The 22,430-nt window shown below is 34.2% G+C and overlaps 5 protein-coding genes and 1 non-coding gene across 8 annotated transcripts; 1 reads left to right on the top strand and 5 right to left on the bottom strand.

Annotated features, from left to right (window-relative positions):
- Positions 1 to 291: 291 nt before the first annotated feature.
- Positions 292 to 2,601, bottom strand: LOC112714652 (ylmG homolog protein 1-1, chloroplastic). 3 transcript variants are annotated; one of them, XM_025766290.3, is made up of 2 exons: positions 1,781 to 2,601; positions 292 to 524 (listed from the first exon to the last, which is right to left on the bottom strand). In XM_025766290.3, the coding sequence occupies exon 1, from the start codon at positions 2,509 to 2,511 to the stop codon at positions 1,921 to 1,923; it is 591 nt and encodes a 196-aa protein (XP_025622075.1). In that variant the 5' UTR covers positions 2,512 to 2,601; the 3' UTR covers positions 292 to 524; positions 1,781 to 1,920. The 3 variants fall into 3 exon arrangements, with proteins under 3 accessions (XP_025622075.1, XP_025622076.1, XP_025622077.1); XM_025766291.3 differs by having other exon boundaries at positions 292 to 1,654; positions 1,781 to 2,584; XM_025766292.3 differs by having other exon boundaries at positions 292 to 1,275; positions 1,781 to 2,584.
- Positions 2,602 to 3,577: 976 nt separating this feature from the next.
- On the bottom strand, positions 3,578 to 6,112 carry LOC112714650 (uncharacterized). Its single transcript, XM_025766288.2, has 6 exons — positions 5,558 to 6,112; positions 5,026 to 5,205; positions 4,850 to 4,931; positions 4,555 to 4,662; positions 4,302 to 4,460; positions 3,578 to 4,051 (listed from the first exon to the last, which is right to left on the bottom strand). Exons 1-6 carry the CDS (start codon positions 5,807 to 5,809, stop codon positions 3,855 to 3,857), a joined length of 978 nt encoding a protein of 325 aa, XP_025622073.1. The 5' UTR covers positions 5,810 to 6,112; the 3' UTR covers positions 3,578 to 3,854.
- Positions 6,113 to 7,882: 1,770 nt separating this feature from the next.
- LOC112714647 (uncharacterized) lies at positions 7,883 to 11,211 on the bottom strand. Its single transcript, XM_025766286.2, has 6 exons — positions 9,567 to 11,211; positions 9,275 to 9,454; positions 9,014 to 9,095; positions 8,813 to 8,920; positions 8,571 to 8,729; positions 7,883 to 8,294 (listed from the first exon to the last, which is right to left on the bottom strand). The coding sequence occupies exons 1-6, from the start codon at positions 9,945 to 9,947 to the stop codon at positions 8,092 to 8,094; spliced, it is 1,113 nt and encodes a 370-aa protein (XP_025622071.1). The 5' UTR covers positions 9,948 to 11,211; the 3' UTR covers positions 7,883 to 8,091.
- On the bottom strand, positions 10,935 to 11,021 carry LOC112719068 (small nucleolar RNA R38). The gene has a single exon (XR_003161387.1). It is a non-coding gene; the product is annotated as a small nucleolar RNA R38 (small nucleolar RNA).
- A 203-nt stretch (positions 11,212 to 11,414) lies between the features above and the next one.
- LOC112714649 (large ribosomal subunit protein uL24z) lies at positions 11,415 to 12,122 on the bottom strand. The gene has a single exon (XM_025766287.2). It carries the CDS (start codon positions 12,006 to 12,008, stop codon positions 11,568 to 11,570), a length of 441 nt encoding a protein of 146 aa, XP_025622072.1. The 5' UTR covers positions 12,009 to 12,122; the 3' UTR covers positions 11,415 to 11,567.
- Positions 12,123 to 15,699: 3,577 nt separating this feature from the next.
- On the top strand, positions 15,700 to 20,820 carry LOC112714646 (lysine histidine transporter-like 8). The gene is made up of 7 exons (XM_025766282.3): positions 15,700 to 16,285; positions 17,012 to 17,105; positions 17,759 to 18,163; positions 18,782 to 18,915; positions 19,121 to 19,548; positions 19,640 to 19,771; positions 19,887 to 20,820. The coding sequence occupies exons 3-7, from the start codon at positions 17,781 to 17,783 to the stop codon at positions 20,370 to 20,372; spliced, it is 1,563 nt and encodes a 520-aa protein (XP_025622067.1). The 5' UTR covers positions 15,700 to 16,285; positions 17,012 to 17,105; positions 17,759 to 17,780; the 3' UTR covers positions 20,373 to 20,820.
- Positions 20,821 to 22,430: the final 1,610 nt, after the last annotated feature.

Genomic DNA, 22,430 nt, shown 5'->3' with positions numbered 1-22,430 from the left:
TGTAGCTCAGTATCTCTAACCAGTTTAACGCATATTGATTGATGGCAAAACTAAGTTGGATATTAGCTTCAGTCTCACTATGATTAGTAGTTTAGTACTGTTTTATTTCAACTTTTGGCCACAATAGACATAGTCCAATCTAATGCTCTTTATTATAGTCTTCTTTTTTAAAGCTTTTCGAACATTTTCTTTGTGCCTTTTGCCAACCCCTTGCACACAAATAAGAACAGTTTTCCCTTATTGTAAATCACAACTTTATAGGTTCTTGAGTTTATATATATAACATGAAGATTAACAAAGTCAGAAGATCTATAATATGTTGTCATTTACATTGTTCAGTATTACAAAACAAAGAAATTCATGGAGCAAGCAATATCTTCTCAATATGTTGGCTGCTTTCTATGATGCAGTGTGCCCTGCTGCCTCAGAGAGAGGGATGTATTTGTACACGACAGGCTTTACCTTTCCTTCTGCAATTGCTGGCCAAACATTCTTCTCCCCTTCACTAACAATCACAGCTTCCCCTGCATTCAATCCAACAAAATTCTGGTTATTGGTTGTCATCAAGACCTCATAAGGCAGCACCTTTGATCACATTGAGCCTCTTTCACACCCATTGAACACATTTGTTTTCTTCACTCATCGCCTTTTGCTCCCATTCATTCTTAATTAAATTCCTTCTCTCCTTTGAAGCTAATGTCGATGTTTATGAACCCTTGCTTCATGCTATTAGCCTTATTTCTCAAGAACCTCAACCCCCAACATGTTTCCTTCTTTCCATTAGCCATTCAACAACATTCTTATTATCAACAATCACGCTTAGCTCTTTGCTAATTTCCGCTTCCTCTAGTATAAATTGTAGTGATAATTCTAATCCTACAAGTGCTGCATCACCTTTTGTTTTTTCTACAATTATATCACCCATATTGCACTTCACTGCACCATGTGAATTTGTTATATATCCCCCGGCCAAAAAAGCATTAGCAACTGGGTTATATACAACCAATTTCATCACAATCACTTTCTTTCTTTTCCAGCCTGTTCTAGATTATTGCAATGGCTCCTTCTATTCTTTTTGTCTACAAGCCATTGTTTTGTAAGAGCCAAAAAATAGGATGATCCAATTCTTTTTCTCATACTATATATCTCTTGGATCATCCAACTCTCAAACCACATTTAACCACCTTCTCTGTCTGTCTTTGCCTCGGTCTGATCAGAGTAAGATCATCTTATGGGCAGATCCGGGTTGGTCCAGAAAGCCATGGGAGAGGTGGGCTAAGTAAAAGAAAAGAATTAAAATCCCTGATTCTGCTCAGTTTATACTACCCCAACATAAGACTTCCTACCATAACTTAGATAAGAATTTGCAGATTTACAACGCGACTTAGATGTCATAACTCAAACAAAAGCATATAAATGGGTTGACTTCACACAGTTTTTTATCAAACAGAAAATATGTATTAGCTTAGTTTCTTTTTTCCATTTTTTCTTGTTAGAGGCAGTTCCATATTAAATGTAAAAGCTAGCAAAATCAAAATAAATTGAACACCCATCATGCGGCAATCAGCCCAGCATCAACCTCATTGTGTAATCCCTTTCCCTAAGTTGCATTATATGAGCATTGCAAAAGGAGAGCTTCACAAGACTGTGGGAACTGGCAAACATAATCACTTAACTTCAAAATCAAGTTAAATTAAACTAACTGTTTGTAATAAATAATAATAATAATGACTCTAGAACAGTAGCAAAGAGCATAACATAAACTGAGTGACCAAAATACCTGTAACTATAGGGAAATGATGTAGTGGCACTTCCACACCCATACTTGCACCATCATCAGAATCATGAGGGTAACAGTAAATATAAGCAGAATACTCAAAAAAAGCAGATACAGGATAAGGCATGGTGCTGAATTTGTAACTAAGCGACAGTGGTGTTGAGAATGGAGCCGAGGGTGCCCAAGACGGCAAAGGCGAGGAGGGGGCTGACGTCGAGGGTGTCGAACACAGGGGGAATGATGTTACGGAAGAGGTTCAGGTAGGGATCGCACAGGTCTCTCATGGCAGACAGTGGCTGCTTCTCCCACGGAATGTTGGGGAACCAACTCAGCAGAACCCTAACCATCAGAACGCCGCTGTATATGTCCAGCCACTTCGCCAGCCCCGCAGCCACCACCGTCAGCGGCGTGTTCAGGTACCCGCTCGGCCTGTCCGTCAGCGACGCGAAGAACAGAGGCCGTACCGAAGACATGGACATGGACATCGTCATCGGAGGAAGAAGCTTGTGGCAGAAGGCTCTGAGGGAGAGTAGGGCCATCCCGGACAGGCTGGCGAGTGTGCGGGTGGAGCCTTCCAGAAGGTGCGGTGCTCCCTCGGCGGCGACAATTGGGGGATTGAAGTTGCGGCGGAGCGGAGTGAGAGAGAGTGAGGGTTGTGTGTGTGTGAGGCAGAGCATGTGAGTCTTCGAAGCCATGATTGCTGGGGAGAACGCCATCGCTATCGCCATCGCCATCTGCGAATTAGGGATTAGGGGACTTTCTTCCTCTTCCTCAAATTAATCTTTTTTTAGGTGACAATAAGACATTAAAAGAGAATTTATTTTGTCACTTTTATGAATAGATAAATATTTTATGAATAGTTTAAACCTACAAGTCTAACTAATATTTTGGATAGTTTTACTAGTTCTTAAAAACCCAGTAGTAGAAAATCTTCAAAAAACCCACATTTATTTTTCTATGCAAAACATCCCGCTCTGAATTACTTAAAAGACTTAGTAAGCATCCTAGAGGTAGACTAAAATTAACTATTAAAATTAATTATTAGTATAAAATATATATTAAAACATAAATATATATTAAAAATAGATTAAATCATACATATATTTATACATAAATACATTAATAACTAATTTTAGTAGTACAAATAACAATTTTAAAGACTTAACAGAATTTATACATGATATATGGAATTTTCAATTTCAAAACTAAATTCAACTCCAACTACCTGATTAAGGATACTATATAAAAAATAAATAGGTAATGGACAGGTAAACTGAAAAGTCCGAACTACTCCATTAACAGTCTTATTAGCAGGGTTTAGGGCTTAAAATATTAAACAAATAAATTTGTTAGAATTTAAAATCAAGAGAATAATTATGAATATACATTAACACCGATTCATTTTTTTTAGATAGTATTTGTTTTGAGGTATTAGGATAGAACTTGAAAGATTAGAATTAGTATCATTTTTGTTTACCCAAAAATTGGTATTAAAATTTTAGTTTCTATCTCTAAAATTTCAATATTTCAATACCTCTAAAAAATAAGAACACAGAGAACTGAAATTTTGAAATGAAAACTAAAACTTTAATAACATTTTATACCTAAAATATTTCCATTTCAATTAATTAATTCTAACTCTATCTTTTGTGCAAATTAAATTAGAACTTCATTCTTATTTCGGTCTTTATCTCCCACTTTATATTAATTTACTAAGACATCTCTGTCTCTCCGTCTCAATCTCTCAGTCTCAATCTCTCGGTTCTCTTCCAAACGCTACCTTAAAGTATAAAGATCAAATAGCATAACCTTGTACATATAACCACATTAGAATGAGTAGCTCCGAGTCTCAAAGACTTCAACTTGGATATTGGCTTCAGTCTTACAATGAAACATTCATTTTCTTGGTGCCTTTTGGCAACCCCTAGTACACAACTAAGAACATGGTTTCCCTTTATTCACAGCTTTATAGGTTCTTGAGTTCATAATCATACATATAACATAAAGATCAACCAAAGTCAAATGATCCATGCCATGTTGTCATGTACATTGATTCAGTAGTACAGTACAAAGAAGTTCATGGAACAAGCAATATCTTTCCAACGTGCTGGCTGCTTTCCATGAGGCGGTGTGCCTCCGCCGCCTCAGAGAGAGGGAAGTGTTTGTAGACCACAGGCTTTACCTTTCCTTCTGCAATTGCAGGCCAAACATTCTTCTCCACTTCACTAACAATCACAGCTTTATTTTCAACGCTTCTATTTCGCAAGCCGGCCCCTGCATTCAATTCAACAAAACTCTGGTTATTGGTTGTTTACTCCTACAAAAACATCTCAAATTTTTTAAAATTTCAATCTGGACTTTGGAAGAAAGCACAATAATTTGGAAACGCAGAGGAAGCATGATAACAAAAACAGATAACAGAGTGTGTGTGAAAGATGTGTTAAGCTATTTTCTATTTTCAACATCTTCCAACATGCAAGCAAAGCATCCACAAGGAAAGGCTATAATCCGAAATTCGCAACACCTTGTACAGTAAGACGCTTAGCAAATAAAGTGCGCAGATCTGTTTGTGTTGAAGTGCCTCCTTGAAAGCCAATGATGAAAAGCCTTCCATCAAAATTTAAGCTATCGAGATTTCTTTGATAGTAGGATGCTCCCATACAATCAAGAATAACATCCACACCTGCCACCAAAAATTCATTACATCAACGCACACACTACACAGATTATTTAACACTCAGAAATGCTGAGAAATACATCATGCTTCCTATTAATACCTTGACCACCAGTTTTTTCCTTTACCCTTGCAACAAAGTCCTCCGTTTTGTAATTGATGCATACATCAGCTCCGATATCCTTGCAGAAAGCTAGTTTCTCCTCACTACCTGCTAAGCAAAATCTAGAATAAGATTTGGAGAACATTGCTAGGAATTCCAATCAATAAGATGGGGTAATAGAGCTTGAAAAGACATCAATGCAACTGGAAAATATAAAAGACAACAACTTATTTCGGTATCTAAATGTATGCAACTTGACTATGGTTCAGTCACATGAAAGCACTACTTAATCAACCTGCAGTGACAAATACTGTTGCTCCTCGGTATTTAGCTATCTGAATTGCAAATGTGCCAATTCCACTGGAACCTCCATGAATCTGAAATCAATACAATAGACATTTAAAAACTGACAAAACACTCATACTTTCAGATCATGGATTATCCTCCATGAAATTATCAGTTGTCTCTTACCAAGAAAGTTTCTCCTTTCGACAATCGACTCATCATAAAAACAGTTGACCACACAGTGCATGACACTTCAGGAAAACTAGCAGCATCCTTTAGAGAAATCCCAGGAGGAACCGGAAGAACTTGTCCAGCTGGTACGGCAACTTTCTCAGCATATCCTCCTCCGGCAAGAAGAGCACAAACCTATGAACCACATCTCACATGTTGAGGTAATTTTCCTTCATAAATCATTGTACAGCACAATGGCAGATGCTAAAAGAGAACCTCATCCAGTGATTATAATTTCCAGTTTCCACAAATGCATCATCCATGAGAGAGCAAAAACACAAGTAATGTTCTTCAACCGAATTCAATTCAAAGTTTCTTCCCAAAAAGAAAACAAAGATAAAGAAGCAAAAATCCAATCAATCATGAGCCTCGGTCTTCTAGGCACATACACACAAAGCTTAAAAATTTGAAGACACCCAAAATTAAAGATGGGCCTTTTATCACAAACCCATTTCACAAACCACCAAAAAGAATAAAATTTGATCACCTGGTCGCCGACTTTCCACCTGGAAACCTTTTTGCCGATGGATTCGATGGTTCCGGAACACTCAAGTCCAGGGTAAGGGCTGGCACCTTTGGGTGGAGGGTAGGAACCCATCCTCTGTACGGTATCAGCTCTGTTAAGTGCAGTGGCTTCAACTCTAATTAGAACTTCATCGTCTCCGATATGAGGGTCCTCCACTTCTTGGAGCTGCAGCACTTCAGGGCCACCGGGAGTGGTTATCACTACAGCCTTCATTTCTTTGTTCCACTCACAGCAATCAAAGTCAGTAGAAATTTCTTGAGGACACGGCTCTCCTCTTTCCTAGTGGAATCACACTACTCCGACGACTAGGGGTGAGTACGGATCGGTTTGGTTCGAGTTTATAGTACAATTAAAATTGAATTGATTAAAATGTAATTAATTTAGTTTGGTTTGAATTTGTGTTTTTTTTACATATATTCAAATCAAATTAAATCAATTAAGAACAGATTGGTTCGATTCGAGTAATTAAGTATTCGATGATTTTGAATTTATAAAAAAAAATCAAATTTTTATCTTAAAAATTTAACAAGTACAATAAATATATAACATTAATAGAAATAATCCAAATATATTAAATACCAAATACATTAAAAACTAAACTCATTAAAATCCAAATATATTAATAGTAAAAAAGTTATATATATTTTTTATTTTTTTATTTAATTAATATATGATCGGATTCGTAAATTGGCTTGGATTCTGCACCCCCAAAATCGATACCTGAACCAATAACTAACAAAGACTATCGATTTGGTTCGAATTGAATCCCATTACCCATTGATTCCAAAACCAATTTAATTGGTTCGGTTCTAATTTAGACGGTAATCAGGTATCCGTTCCCTGTACTCACCCCTAACTTCAACACTCAAATATACGGATAAATACATGATAACTTATTTAAGATTAATATATATCATTAAAAACAGGAAAATAATTAAATAAATTAATTGTCCTATATATACATATATTTGGTTTGGAGAAAATTTTCAATAAATTTTTGGTAATATTTAAAATAATAAAATATAGGGGTCTGCTACACATACAAATAAAAAGGCCGTACAAGTTTTACAAGTTATCAGCTCAAACTTCATTAACACGCCCATTAACTCATTTTGAATGGAGGTAACTACACGCGCCCCACTCAAACGGTTCCTCTTCTTCTTCCTCTTCCTCTTCCTCTTCCTCTTACTCTTCTTCTTCTCCTTTTCTTTCGTTTCTGCACGTTCTTCTTCCTCGTTTTCCTCCTCTTCTTCTTCTTCATTTACGTCTTTTCTCTATGTTTTCTCGTTTTTTTTCGATTTTTCAACGAATTTTGGGTGTATTTTCTTAAATCATTTGGGTGTATTTTCTGTAACCCTTTGGGTGTATTCCTATAATCGTTTGGGTGAATTCTTGTAACCGTTTGGGTGTATTTTCTGTAATACTTTGGGTGTATTTCTGTAATCATTTGGGTGTATTTGAGTGATATCTGACTGATATCTATGGGTGTATCTGACTCATATCTATGGGTGTATCTTACTAATATCTATGGGTGTATTTTTCATTTCAGAAAAAATGGCAGACATTACAGAAATACACCCAAACGATTACATAAAATACACCCAAGAGATTACAGAAATACACCCAAACAGTTACAGGAATTCACCCAAACGATTATAGAAATACACCCAAAAGATTACAGAAAATACACCCAAAGGATTTAAGAAATACACCCAAAATCATGCATAATTCAGAACTCTTTCTCTTTCTCCTCCTCATCTTTTGCTACTTCTTCTTCTTCAAAAACGATTTCAGAGCTTGATGTCAAAAAACAATAGAAATCGAGAATAACGAAAAAAGAAAACAGAGAGAAAAGCACGTAAATGAAGAAGGAGAAAGAGAAGGCAAAAAACAAAAGAAAAGAAAAAGAAGAAGAAGAAGAGGAAGAGGAAGAAGAACGTGCAGCAAGAAGAAGAAGAAGGTGCAATGAAAACGTGCCGTAACAGTATGTGGAGAAACTAACGTCAACGACGAAGAACAAACCAGTGAGAAAGGAGGAGAAAAGAACGATAAAAAAAGAAGGAGAAGAATAAGGGATGTAGCGCGTGTAAGGGATGTAACACTTGCAGCGAATTTTGGGGATTAGAGTTTAATTGACTTGTAATACTTACGAGCCCTAATCGCTTGTACGCAGAGTTTTTCTCTAAAATATATATAAGAAAATTTCATAACAAGATAAAACATGACTCAAGCTCGATGGTGGACTGGTGACATTGATATATGTTCTTATCTCTAATAAAAGAGAGAGAAAAAAAAGCCTTATCATATAAATAATGAATAGTGATTAATTATTCAGAAAAATAAATGGCTACTAATAAATCCATAACCAGCATGAAAACAAGATTACAATTTACAAGAAGTGGTGTCCAACACGATTAAAAGCCAACTCCATCAAGCACTGCATATCATTATGTTACAATGAAATATTCAACAAAGTCATGGATTTAAGGACTTTTTCAACATTGTGGGCGAAGCAATATCTTGCCAATATGCATGCTACTCTCCATGAGTTTATGAGCTGCTGCGGCTTCTGATAATGGAAAATATTTATAGACAACAGGCTTCACCTTCCCAGCAGCAACTGCAGGCCACACATTCTTCTCCACCTCTCTTATTATCTCTGCCTTCTTCTCTGCACTTCTAAATCTCAACCGAGCAGCTACATCCAAATTCATCATATCAAGGGCATACAAAGAAACACATTCAACATTCCATACAACAAAAGATGGGATGGAACTCTTTAGTACATAGATAATGGAGTCACTACAAAATTCAAGTTAATGATCTCTTCTCTAATATAATGCTAATAATCAATGATAAATCATATGGAAAGTTACAAAAGAATCAATAGAATGTTGATCAGTATAGCACGCACTATAGTGAAAAATTCTCTTCGCTAAGATAATGTCAATAATGAATGAAAAATTTGTCATACCATGAATTGTGAGGCGCCTTGTGAGCATACCATTCAGATTTACTTCTCCTATAGCTCCACCCATTATGCTAATGAGGAATAGCCTCCCATCAATGTTTAAGCTGTCCAAGTTTCGCTGAAGGTACGATCCTCCAATATGATCCAGAATGACATCAACACCTGCAGTAATATAGGTAGAGGCAACTGGTATAGAAGCTTCAGTTATTGCACAAGTCAATTTCAAAAGGTGGAAAATGATATACCTTTCCCTCCTGTTTCCTCTTTCACTCTTGCAACAAAGTCTTCTGTCTTATAATTGATGACAACATCAGCTCCCAGATCCTTACAGGCAGCTAGCTTTTCATCGCTTCCTGAAATTCAATACTAAAAATGAACAAATGCATGGAAACTGAATATACCTACCATAAATCTAGTCAAGAATCAAAGAAGTATGGGACTATGACCTGCAGTAGCGAAGACTCTTGCTCCTTGGCATTTTGCCATTTGAATTGCAAATGTGCCAATTCCACTGGCACCCCCATGAACCTGTTCATTTCAGTACTCATGATTGATAAAAGTTCAACTTATCATTAGGCAATGAGGTATCATCTAAGAATAACATTATACAACGATGTCAAACTCTTGAACAAAATATGATCTAGTTAGTTATTCACGAAGCATGTAAAAAATTATGCACAAGTAATCAAGTAGAGTGAGTTATTTACCAAGAAAGTTTCAGCAGCAGAGAGTTTACTTGTCATAAAAACAGTTGACCAAACAGTGCATGCCACCTCAGGAAGACTAGCAGCATCCTCAAGAGAGACACCAGGTGGAATAGGTAGAACTTGTGAAGCTGTAACAGCAACCTTCTCAGCATAGCCTCCACCGTCGAGAAGAGCACACACCTTCAGACAATGAATTCGCCAAAAACATAAAAATTTGATATGCATCAAATTCAAGACAAACCCATAAATTCTCTATAGACAACATTTTGAAGTTGACGAAAATAGTGGGTACCTTGTCACCAATTTTCCAGCGGGTGACGTTATTCCCAACCGCTAAAATGGTGCCAGAGCATTCGTGACCTAGATAAGGGGTTTTACCACTTGGAAGCTCATACAAGCCTTTCCTTTGAAAAGTGTCAGCACGGTTCAAAGCTGAGGCGGCGACCTTTATGAGCACCTCGCCGTCGTTGATGAGAGGATCGTCAACATCGTGCAGCTGAAGCACTTCTGGGTCGCCGGGGGTGGTTATCACCACGGCCTTCATGGCTTCCACCGCAACACAACCAAGACTACGATGATGGGGAGTGATCAAAATGGAGACTTTGCTATGAAAATGTGAGTGCAGATAAATAGCTGCGTGGCACGGTATTGAGTGTACACGAGTATGAGTCATAACTGTTGGAACTTGCAAGTTGCAACTCAACAATTTGATTGTTAACTCTAGATTCGATCACTTCTTACTTCTATTACCGTAATAATCGTTAGAGAAAATGCTCAACTGTTGTCGGCTGAGATAACAGTGATCAAATAAGAAATAATTACATGTTCTATTGGCTTGTTTTTTCCTCCATAAAACTTAGGTACCTAAAGCAAATTAAGTTCAACAATAGTTAAAAGCCTAAGCCTTACTAGGAGTATATATGACATGCAAAGCAATAATTATCCTTTCTTTAATTTTATGGACAAAATTGCCAGCTTTTGCTTTTCAAAACAATTTTTTAACAACAATAGCCAAGCGATCGAGTTAGTTTTTATTTCTTCATAACCATTAACAATGAACAACCCTTTTATTTTTCTTTCTTCATAACCATGAACCATGAATAACCTCCTGGCCGAAGGATGATGTCTCGTCAAGTTTATATTGCATAACCTTTGAATGCAAATCATCAAATACCCCCCTACAATTTCGGAACATATAGCTCGCTCAAGGACAAAATTTTCGATTAAAAATGCATAATGTAACCATTAAACAATGCCTAAAAATAATATGCCAATTCACCAACCATTCACTATATATATATAACTAAAAATGTTTCTTGTATATTAAAATCACACCAAATCAATTACTATATATTCATACAAATATACGTATAATTTCATTTATTTTTAATATATATTTTGTATTTGTATTCTACAAAATTGACTGATTTCCATATCCTAATTTGGGGTAAACATAGCATGGTGATATATAACACATGGTATAGGATGGAAAACGGATCAGAGTAGAACTCCTATCCAAATGAAGAGTTAAGAACAAACTCTCGCTTCTCAATAAGCATCTAATCATATCCTTAGAGAGACCAAAGGGCCATTGATAAACTTCCTAACCCATAGTCTGACAAAGGGAACCATCATTAACAAACAAATTTGGAAGTAAACAGTGCATGTCAGATTACAAAATTTCAGCACCCTATATTATATCAGCCAGGGATAACTGTAAAATTGGTAATCTCATCACTCATAGCACTGTTTAATCAGAAATAGCATGCAGGACTTGTTACACTATCAAATCTACGATTATGGCAAACCCACATTGCAAATACAACAGCAACAGTGTCGTTCCCAAAAACTAACCAAGCAAACAAAACGAGAGCACCATACACATTTCCACATGAGCAATACTAGGAGGCCAGCAATTTTTGTGATTGTTAACCATCAACTAGCCATCAATGATAATTTGATGGTGTGAAATTGGTGTAAGATTTCATCCAATGGCTCACCTTCCTCTGCTGGTTATATGCTGGCCAAAATTCAATAAAACTGCTCGCCCCCTAGACTTTTCCTTTCCACATTATATATGCCATAATCAGAACACAGCAAAGCAGAAACTAGGGTAGTAATAACTATAAGCTCAGCAGCATTGAGATAAGATTTTGATTTAAAATTAAATGCATAACAAAATTAACCGGATTGAACAGTTTCAGATCCAAAAATTACAAAACCTAATTTTGTTTACTTCTATCAGTAATATAACTTCAAACAAAAAGGGAGAGAGAGTGAGAAAGAGACTAAATTAATCGACGGTCTGCATGATATCTTCTGGAGCGAACTTGGTGCCCTTCTCCTTATCGGCGGCGGCGCGTCCCTTAGCCTTACGGTCAAGGAGAGACTTGCGGTCCTTGTCGAGGCGAAGCTTGGTGATAACAACCTTGGAAGGGTGGATTCCGACGTTGACGGTGGAGCCGTTAACCTTCTCTCGAGTGATGCGCTCAATGTGGATCACCCATTTGCGGCGGTAGACCTGAGTGACCTTGCCCTCACGGCCCTTGTAGGTGCCACGAACAACCTGAACCTCGTCTTCCTTGCGGACCGGCATGGAGCGCACGTTGTACTTGGCGCGGAGGTCGGTGGAGACGGGTGCGCTCATGATCACGCGCCGCACGCTGGACGGGGCCGTGAAGTGCGCCTTGCGGCTCTTGCGGCGGCTGCTCGATACTCTTGGGTTGAACTTCATCTTCGCTGCTCTTCTCTCTCTCTCTCTCTCTCAAATTCTAGGGTTTCTTTTCTCTCTCTTTCTCCAATTTATTCACCTGTTGTTAGGGTTTTCATATTTGTTGTAGTGGGCGCTCTCACGGTTCTTCACTCTGGGCTTCTAATCTATTCTATCATCTAAATGGGCCTTGAATAGGCCCATGACTAAGAAAGCACATATTGTCATCTTACATTCTCTTATATGAGCACCTATGAGCACCTATTATCTTTGGACTTGGTAACATATTAACTTGATATTATATATAGGCCCAATTCGTTGTTCGATCATCACGTTTCTTATCGTTGCATCACCAAAAAAAAGGTTTTTTAGCATCGAAGCAAAAAAAAAAAATCCAAAATATTTTACACAAATATACAATCATGCAATCACAACATTTTTTTGGTGATTATTCATGAAATTAATAAAAATAATAATTATTTTTTATAATATAGTGTCATATAATTAAATACATATATAAAATTATTTTATATTGACGGTGTGTCAAAATTAAATTTCTATTATTTACTATATATAATGAACATTTGATAATTTTGGTGTAAAAATTTTAATTTTCTAAAGAATAAAGTATTGTTTTTGTCCCCAACGTTTGAGATAAGTTCTAAAATTGTTCCTAACATTTAAATCATCCTATTTAAGTCCTAACGTTTCAATCCCACTGTCAATTCTATTAACAGATCTACAATTTTGAAACGTTGGAAACTTAAATAGGACAAAAACGTTAGGGGACAAAAACGATACATAAAAATAAATTTTAATATTATCTTTTAATAATATCAATTTTTTACGATATATAGTTATTCAATTATTTTTTAATCACATCTAAGTAAATTACACTTAATCACATTAGTTTTATTCTAAATAATTTTTTTTATAATTTTACTCTTAAAAATTTTTACTCATCATAAAATGTTTGTAAAATGACTAGAATCAGATTACTTTATTGTATATGTATCTTTTTTTCTCACAAGTTGATGTACTAGTCATTCTATAAATATTTTATGATGAATAAAAATTTTTAAGAGTAAAATGATAAAAAATAAATTTATTTAGAATAAAAATAATGTCATTAAGTGTAATTTACTTATATGTGATTAAAAAATAATTGAAAATTTATGTACAGTAAAAAAATTGATGTTATTAAAGGATAAAATTAAAATTTATTTTTATGTATGATTTTTGTTCCCAACCTTTTCGTCATATTTAAGTTCCTAATATTTCAAAATTGTTTCAATTTTGTTTTGTTGTCAATTCTGTTAACAAATTCCTAATGGTAGGATAACATTAAGTTAATTTTAAAACATTAACAATTTAAATATGACGATTTAAACATTAGAAACAATTTTAGAACTTATCCCAAACGTTAAGTTTACTCTTTTTTAAAATATCCTTAGTTATGCATAATTTTTTTTTGTTATTTTTAAAGCATAATTCCGTTACTTTTTTAATATAGAAAATATTCAGTACAAGTGCGTTTTTGTTTGTTGTTTTCCCTCGAATAGAAAAAAGAGAATTATAGCCATGTCCAAGCTAAAAACCACAAACCCCTACAAATTTCATTTTAATAGCCCCTAGTTGTCTAAGTAACCTTTCAACGTTAGTACTACTCCTTTTGTTCTAAATTAATTGTCTGTTTTAGTTTTAATTTTAAGAAGTAATTAATTAAATTTTACTTATTATATCTTTTACTATTAAATGGAAAGAAAAAAAATTCAAAAGACTAAAAAAGTAATAAAAAGATAAAAAAAATTAAAAATATTTTTATATTTCTATCAATTATGTATACTTTTAATAATAATTTTAGTAACTATATATAATTAAAACTAAATAATTAATTTAAAACGAACGGAATAATAATTAATTAATAATGTTTCCTCCCATAACTCCTTTTTCTTACTAGAGTAAGCCCAGTTTGAAAAAACAACTTAATTAAGTTACTTTTGAAAAACTAAGTTGGGTTGGTCTAGTGGTTAGTTTATTAGTCCGCTTAAGCAAGTGTTGGGGGTTCGAATCCCGCCTTGTGCATGCAGCAATCTATTGGCCAGTGACAAACTCTTAAATGGAGTTCAGTATCGAGGCAGATTAGTCCTTGACCTGCCGGATTGGGCGATACTGTGAGAAACCAAAAAAAGTTAATAAGTTATTTTGTGTTTTGATTTTTAATTTTAAAATGTTTATTTTATAAAAATATGATAAAAAGTAGTAGTATTATGAAAGAAGTTATTTTTTAATTTCTCTATAAATTCCTAAATAGTTTTTTCAAAAACCGTAATTTTATTTTAAAAGTTACACCAGAAATTAATACTATTATTTTTAATAAATCAAAAATTAAAAAAAGATACTTTTAAAACTTTTCAAATAGGCCTAAACGAGAATTATGAAAACAAGAACACAATGATGTTGTGAGTTTCATGCTTAAAAAGGAAAAGAAGTGAAATGATTTAGCAGTAACTAGTAAGACAATTTGTTTTTGTGGTTGGGTCAACAGCAGAGAGTAGCAGGCAAGCACGTGGTTGGTAATTTCCGACAAAATTCTTAATTTTCCCACCTTTAATTTACTGTCACTTTTCCAATGTTTAGTCTCAAGTTTCAACTTCACTTTATTAATTACTGCCACTTGTATCAGATACAATGATTTTTAATACTCCTAAGTAAGGAGTATATCACTTTATCGAAATTTACAGTTAAACTGTTCTTATTTTCTATGTATGTATGTGCTTTGTATTATTACTGTATGAAAGTATTTGAGTGGAATTGAGACTTGAAAGCTACTATACACTCTATTCATTGCTACGCTCCACTTCACCTGAAATCATTCTTGTTCATCATTCATCATTCAAGAGTAATCATTACACATTCCACACTAAAGCATCTTTTCTTCCTCTCACCAATTTTAGAGTAATACTATAAATTTAAAGAATTATGATAAATTTATAGATTATGAAAGAAAAAAAAATACAAATTAGTCTTTAAAAAATTATAATTTTAAATTTATAAACTTTTAAAAGTTACATTATTTTATATACATGTTCTTTTTGGTTGTATTTATTTTTGAGAACGACACAAGATAAGACATTAAAAATAAAATATAAAAGACAAAGATAAAAATTTAGTACTTTTATATTTTATTTGGTAATAAAGTAGAACAAATTACGAAAATATAATTTATTCTATTTTTTTCATTCAAAAAATTTGAAAAAAAAATATATGATAATAAAAAGTATAATTATAAAAAATTAATAAAAATAATAAAAAAATGACAAATTTAGTGTTTCTGTGTCTTTCTTATCAAATGAACACAAAATATGCTAATTTAGTGTTTCTAAACACAATATCTATATTCATGTCTCGTTTGTCAAATACGATTTTATGTTTCTGTGTTGTTGTCTCTGTGTCTTGTGTCGGTAAACAAACTAGCTTTTTTGTCAGTTTTCATACTATCATTTATAGATTTATAAATACAATTCTATAAATTTTTAAAATTTACTTATTATTTTTTTTCAAAAAGTTATAATTCTCTAGGAAAGTTTTTTTTAAAAACTTACACTTGCAGAGCTTTTCTTAGATTTATAAGCATGTTGTTTTATTTTATTTAATACTTTGTTTAGTTGGATGAAGCAAGTATTAATTAAGCATGGTGAAAATCAAAATGATTAGGAGTGGGGCACTTGCACTTGATGGATTAACAAAGTCACCTCAAATTCAAAGTCAGACATGAATGCCGTTGATTGATGAACGGCCAGATTCTTCATACATTGGCAGTTGTTTCTTTCGGCTACTTTGGTGTGTTCCATGGAGAGGAGACCCACCACACGACACTCACTGTGCCTCTGTCTCTGCAACACATTCATTCATTCAACTCTTCCAACACATTTTCTTCCTTTTCATTATTCTTATTATTCTCATCAAAGAAAGAAAAAGTGATAAATAAGTAACAAAGCCAAAGCATCATGGTTTCTCGTACCAACATCATTTTAAATAACCACACTTGGAGACTCACAATACCAAGTTCCCAAATAAAATAATATATATAAATAAATAAATAAGAGCTTTAAAAAATTAGTAGCTACTCCAATAACTGTTACTACTTTGGTCTGCTCAGTGCAGTGAATGAAGCAGCAGCAGCAGCGGCATAAGAAGAAGAAGAAGAAGGCTGCATTCATGAGATTCGATTCTCTTTGAAGACTGAACTTGTAGCACTACTCATACCCTTATACTTGGTGGAGTGCCCATATATCAAGGTACTAACTTTCATAATATTGATTACATTGCATCATTTCTTCTTTCTTTAAGCTTCCTCCTGCATTATTACATTCACTACCTTGCTTTTGCTCTCACTCAAATGTTCTTCTTTCTGATTTTGGAGCCATACACTCGCAGACTATAGACTCTGGTTAAGTGGTTAGCATTATTTTATATAATTATATGTTTTATTTTAAGTCGTTTAGTCTATGTAATAAGGCTTTGCTGTTGTTTGTTAACATTTGTACACAGTGTTTATGCCCCTAGTGCATTTTGTACCCTCATGTGATTTTTTGATTGATAAATCACTGCAAAAATCCAAGCTTGTCCTTGTTCAAGCAAGATTTAATGAAACAAGAGTTGTCTCATCTTCCAACCTAGCTAGTCTACATAATAGTCATCATAAATTATGCGAGTGTATATGAGAAAGAGGCTTTACAATTAAGTATTTTTTGGAATGGCTTTTTGTGTATCTCAAAGGGTCTATTTTAGATTTTGGATATATACTTAGAGAACTTGACAGTTCACTTCAGATGAGTCCAATTTGATCTGTCTCCAGTATTCTCAAATCTTTCACAAAGTATATTCCAAGTTTGTAGGCTTGTTAATCTTCAAATGCTTAAAATTTCTGACTTGTGTGCTCCAAACTATGAAACTTAAGTTATCTCAGCTGTTATGTGATATGATGATGATTTGTTTTTTTATGTTTACTTGTTCTGTTTCAGGACATTTGAGCTTTTCCCTTTGACTACTTTTTTTGGGGAAGCTGTTGTTGAAAAATCTCATTGCCAATATTTCCAGCTAGTTTGTATTAATCTTGTAAGTATGCATTCCCTTTTGAATGTTGTTGTTTATGTGGATTAATTTACAATTTACTGGAAGATGATAGATATGATTGGTGCACCTTTTGGAGTAGATGTTGTCTGTATTTGAAATTTTCTAATCAGCAAAAAGTAGCACGCTTCACTATTCCTTTTTGACCTGTTAAAAAAGAATGATTAAGCTGATTGTAATGCTGTTTCCAACTTTTACTTTAAACTTAGACAAAACATTTTAAATAAATTTTGAATATCATCATTGATTAATCTGGTTTAAGCATTTTCCAGATTATGTTATAACTATGGAATACCAAACCAACTGTTTATCAAAGACTAGTTTTATATCACTGTCATCAATCATCAATTTCAAGATGCCATTTCTGTTTCATGCCTGAGTCAATTGAACATTTAACACTGATACTGTAGTTCTGTATATTGTGTTAATGTCTGTGTCACTGTCACCTTCATTTATTGCAATCACAACCGTTAAAAAAGTTTAATCAACACTTGACTGTAACCAAGTATTTACATTTTTGTCTATGAGGTTTAACTAGGAAGTTAGTAGTACAATTGTAAGACATCAAATTCATAATTCATGCAGTTCTATACTGTCACTTATGATGCTGTTCCTAAAATTTGTTTTTCTATGGTTAGATAATTTAGTTTGACTCATTCAATGGACGAGAGACCGGAGACAGAACTGATATCCATACCGGCGACGCCAAGGGTGTCAACGCCGGAGATACTGACGCCGTCCGGGCAGAGGTCACCAAGACCAGCTTCAAAGGAAGCAAAATCATCAAATGCATGGACACCAACCTCCTTCATATCACCAAGGTTTCTGAGTCCAATAGGGACCCCAATGAAGAGAGTGCTCATAAACATGAAGGGCTACTTGGAGGAGGTTGGCCATCTCACTAAGCTCAATCCTCAAGATGCTTGGCTTCCCATCACTGAATCTCGCAATGGAAATGCTCACTATGCTGCATTCCACAACCTCAATGCTGGTGTTGGTTTCCAGGCCCTTGTTTTGCCTGTTGCTTTTGCTTATCTTGGCTGGTATGTGTGTTTACCTTACAATTTTTGTGTAACATTATATTCCTGATCATAATATCTGACCCCTTCTTGTTAAGTGTGTCCAAAATCAGCTAAATGCAAAATTGCAGCACTCATTTGTAGCTAAAGTTCATTCAATTATTTTCAATGTGAATTGGTATCTCATGCATTTCTTTGTAATTGCACAAGCATGTGAAGTCTCTATATTTTCAAACTTTACTTTCACTTTTAGAAATAAAAAACTTGTCAGCTTGTAGTGTCCTTTGCTAGGTTCTAGGGACCACTTGCAAAATGTCCATATTCACTCTTGGGTGATTTAGGGGGGGCCTTGTGTTGGTCATTTGAAAGTTTCCTTTTGGTACTCGCTACATAGAAAGGTAAAGAAACAATAAAAACAAAACAGACCATCATGCTTACATCCTTTCATCATAATTTGATTAATTTCTAATACTGTTCCAGAAGCACTTCCTGTAAAAAATGATAGATAAAAAGTAAGGGTGGGAGTATAACATAGAATAATGCAGATTTAGTCCGAATAAGCTGATTAGAATATAAAATGTCATTATGAAAGATATCTTAGAATAGTTTGATCCAAAAACATTGATTTTTTTTTTTTTTCAGGAGTTGGGGAATCCTTTCTTTAACAATAGCATATTGTTGGCAACTGTACACTTTATGGCTTTTGGTTCAGCTGCATGAAGCTGTTCCTGGGAAAAGGTACAACAGATATGTGGAGCTTGCTCAAGCAGCATTTGGTGAGTTTATTTGATATACTTTATTTATTATATCACATTGTTATGTAAAGTTGCATAATTAACAATGCAAGAATGCTTTACATATAATTGATCCTTAAAAACCATGCTGGGTACTCAAACCAATTTAATTGAAGATTCATACACATGTAACAGTCCTAAAACTATCATTGCATGATTTGAAAAGGTTTCAACCTTGCTTTTTCAGGGGAAAGATTAGGGGTGTGGCTTGCTCTCTTCCCAACTGTTTATTTATCAGCAGGAACTGCAACTGCATTGATCCTTATAGGAGGGGAAACCATGAAACTCTTCTTCCAAATAGTTTGTGGTCCAACGTGTACCTCAAATCCTTTAACCACAGTGGAGTGGTACCTGGTTTTCACTTCTCTATCCATTGTCCTGTCTCAGCTTCCAAACCTCAATTCAATTGCAGGGCTCTCACTCATAGGTGCTGTGACAGCAATCACTTACTCCACCATGGTTTGGGTTCTATCTGTGAGCCAACAAAGGCCACCCTCCATCTCTTATGAACCTTTGTCATCGCCATCATCTTCTGCATCTTTGTTTCTTGCCTTGAATGCTCTTGGAATCGTAGCATTTTCTTTCAGAGGCCACAATTTGGCACTAGAGATTCAGGTACTAATAATGCCTTGCCATAAACTTTGTCTAATTAAACTGATTTTTCTCTCTTTAGTTAATGAAAATATGAGCTTTTCTTCTTTTTCAGGCTACAATGCCTTCGACTTTTAAGCACCCGGCTCGTGTGCCAATGTGGAAAGGTGCCAAGGTTGCTTATTTCTTCATTGCATTGTGCCTCTTTCCTATTGCTATTGGAGGATTTTGGGCCTATGGAAACCAAGTAAGTGAACTGAGATGTAAAAATGTCCATAGAAGACATATCCATTTCCATTAAGAAATTCATGATTGCTATCATGCAGCATCCTTAAAACTTTTCTGCTGTTTTCATATTACAGATGCCTTCTGGAGGGATTCTCACTGCTTTATATGGATTTCACAGTCATGACATATCAAGAGGACTTCTAGCATTGACATTCCTCCTTGTTGTGTTCAACTGTTTAAGCAGTTTCCAGATATACTCAATGCCTGCTTTCGACAGTTTTGAAGCCGGTTACACGAGCAGGACTAACCGGCCATGCTCAATATGGGTGAGGTCAGGTTTTCGAGTATTCTATGGATTTGTGTCATTCTTCATAGGAGTGGCACTTCCCTTCCTCTCAAGCCTTGCCGGTTTGTTAGGAGGACTAACTCTTCCGGTGACTTTTGCATATCCTTGCTTCATGTGGGTTCTCATAAAGCAGCCAACAAAGTACAGCTTCAACTGGTACTTCAACTGGATTCTTGGTTGGTTAGGTGTTGGTTTCAGCTTGGCCTTTTCCATTGGAGGTATTTGGAGCATGGTCAATGATGGTCTCAAGTTGAAATTCTTCAAGCCCAGTTGAATCATTAATAAGTCTAGAGTGAGTAGAAGAAAACATGATCATTTCTCCTTTCCTAAGTGGTAGAAGTAATCAGTGCTTCCTGCCACAAAGTATCTATAGCCTATAGTGGAAAATCTTGTTGTATTCTGAGAGATGAAGTAGAACTATGTGGAAAAGGAAATGTCTTTAATAAAGGGTAGTAGATCCTTGTGTGCCTAAAGTTGAGACAAAAGCTAAACTTTGCTGATTGCTGAAGAAGTTCCCAAGACAAAATACCTTAGGAGTTCACTATTCCTCTTGTTCTATTCAGGTTATGTTATGTTGTGCTTGTGTTCATATTTGTAGAGAACTGAAACACTGGTCACTGTTCAAGGTGAAAACTGTTTGTGCTGATGGTTTTTCAATTTCGTTAATGAAAGCAGTTTTGATTGTATTTCATCAAAAAATGCATGCATGATTCTCTGACTAACTCCCTCAAAAATGTTTGGATATATTCAATTATCCATGATCCTCATTATCTATAATATTATAGTTCAAGGAAGTAACATCCACAAACTAGGAATACGAAAACCAAACTGATAAATCATTATTATTAATATCACTTTATTTCTTATCCAAGTTTAATTTTGATACCTATTCTTGCAAGTTTCACACTCTTTTCTTTCTTTTGAGTTGACAACCACAAGAAGGCACATGTTGTGGTCCATAAACAACTTTATTCTTATGATAAGAAAGTGTGAAGTGTAGAAGTTGCAGTAGTTTATACGGTGTATGTCTTAGATTAGATGTTACACTGCACAAGAACCTTTCTGGAGCAAGTTGAATCCAAACCAAAGCATTTATTTTACCAGTAATATAGTCACTACTTGCAATGCACTGTTTTTTATGGTTCATCATGCACCTTCAAGATGAGTTTTAAGGATAAAAACCATATGATACGTACATAATACGCCTATATATACTATATACTTAGCCTAAGCACAATAAATTAATTATTTAAATACAGTTGAGCATAATTGGATTGGAGTTGGACCATATGATGTAACCATAATCCTTCATCTAGTGGGCTTCCCACTTCAAAGTTTATTATATTTTTTCTTCTAATTTTTCTTTAATCAAATTGGGTTGATCTAATAATTAGCTTATTAATCTTTTTAAATAAATATTGGAATTTCGTCTTATACATACAGCAATTTATTGAATAACTTATATATCTAATATCTTTTCTTTTAAAAAACATTACGCTCTATACAAATATAAATATATATTTTCAAAATGCATTAATATTTGACCCAGTTAACATAATTTTATTTATTTTAAGATTTGTTGGTAATATTTTTCCGAAACCTATATACTGAAAGATTCTTTAAAAACTGACTTAGAACTTATAGAGATTTTTTTATTATTATTAAACTTACTTATCTTTATATTAATTGAAATTTTATGTGGACTTTGGAATTTTCCTCTTTATCCCATTATTAATAACAAGAAAAATACTATTTGTACAATAAAATTTAATTTTTGGCCAGTTTTTAATATTATTTAATTATTTTTTAATTAAAATATATTTCTATTTTTTAGATACACATTGGTAATTAAGATTAATTTAAATTTTAAAAGCTAAAATTTTTCAATGGATTGTTTTGATAATCCAATCGATTGATTTTCAAAGAAATAGAATTTTTTGGTTTCCCACGGTATCCCCCAACCCGACAAGTCAAAGACTAATCCGTCGCGGTACTGAGCCCCCGACACTTGCTTAAGCGGACTAGTGAGCTAACCACTAGACCAACCCAACTTGGTTAGACAAACGTCACGGATCAAATATAATCTTTTAATCGATTGGAATAATCAAAAAGTTTATTACGATCAATGGAAGATCTAATTCGTTATTGTTTTTATTTTTTATTGTTAATAAACATAATAGATTAATGATAAAATAATAATTTATAAAATAAAAAATAGTTTTTATGATTAAATAAAATATATGGGATTAATTTGTAATTAAAATTAGATAAGAACTATTTATCAGTTATTAAAAAACTTTAAAAATATGTTTTATTATGGACCATTTAATGG

The sequence above is a fragment of the Arachis hypogaea genome, chromosome 10, assembly GCF_003086295.3.
Source record: "Arachis hypogaea cultivar Tifrunner chromosome 10, arahy.Tifrunner.gnm2.J5K5, whole genome shotgun sequence".
NCBI lineage: Eukaryota > Viridiplantae > Streptophyta > Magnoliopsida > Fabales > Fabaceae > Arachis > Arachis hypogaea.
This window is presented reverse-complemented; position numbering and strand designations above follow the sequence as displayed.

What these genes read in the sequence shown, in the direction of transcription:
- LOC112714652 (XM_025766290.3), bottom strand. Translation starts at nt 2,511, where the DNA reads ATGGCGATGGCGATAGCGATGGCGTTCTCCCCAGCAATCATGGCTTCG.
- LOC112714650 (XM_025766288.2), bottom strand. Translation starts at nt 5,809, where the DNA reads ATGAAGGCTGTAGTGATAACCACTCCCGGTGGCCCTGAAGTGCTGCAG. An exon ending in GGTGGAAAGTCGGCGACCAG is followed by an intron (nt 5,206 to 5,557) that starts GTGATCAAATTT and finishes TGTGGTTCATAG; the next exon opens with GTTTGTGCTCTTCTTGCCGG. An exon ending in AACAGTATTTGTCACTGCAG is followed by an intron (nt 4,663 to 4,849) that starts GTTGATTAAGTA and finishes TTTGCTTAGCAG; the next exon opens with GTAGTGAGGAGAAACTAGCT.
- LOC112714649 (XM_025766287.2), bottom strand. Translation starts at nt 12,008, where the DNA reads ATGAAGTTCAACCCAAGAGTATCGAGCAGCCGCCGCAAGAGCCGCAAG.
- LOC112714647 (XM_025766286.2), bottom strand. Translation starts at nt 9,947, where the DNA reads ATGACTCATACTCGTGTACACTCAATACCGTGCCACGCAGCTATTTAT. An exon ending in GCTGGAAAATTGGTGACAAG is followed by an intron (nt 9,455 to 9,566) that starts GTACCCACTATT and finishes CATTGTCTGAAG; the next exon opens with GTGTGTGCTCTTCTCGACGG. An exon ending in AAGAGTCTTCGCTACTGCAG is followed by an intron (nt 8,921 to 9,013) that starts GTCATAGTCCCA and finishes ATTGAATTTCAG; the next exon opens with GAAGCGATGAAAAGCTAGCT.
- LOC112714646 (XM_025766282.3), top strand. Translation starts at nt 17,781, where the DNA reads ATGGACGAGAGACCGGAGACAGAACTGATATCCATACCGGCGACGCCA. An exon ending in ATTTGGCACTAGAGATTCAG is followed by an intron (nt 19,549 to 19,639) that starts GTACTAATAATG and finishes CTTCTTTTTCAG; the next exon opens with GCTACAATGCCTTCGACTTT. An exon ending in TTTGGGCCTATGGAAACCAA is followed by an intron (nt 19,772 to 19,886) that starts GTAAGTGAACTG and finishes TTCATATTACAG; the next exon opens with ATGCCTTCTGGAGGGATTCT.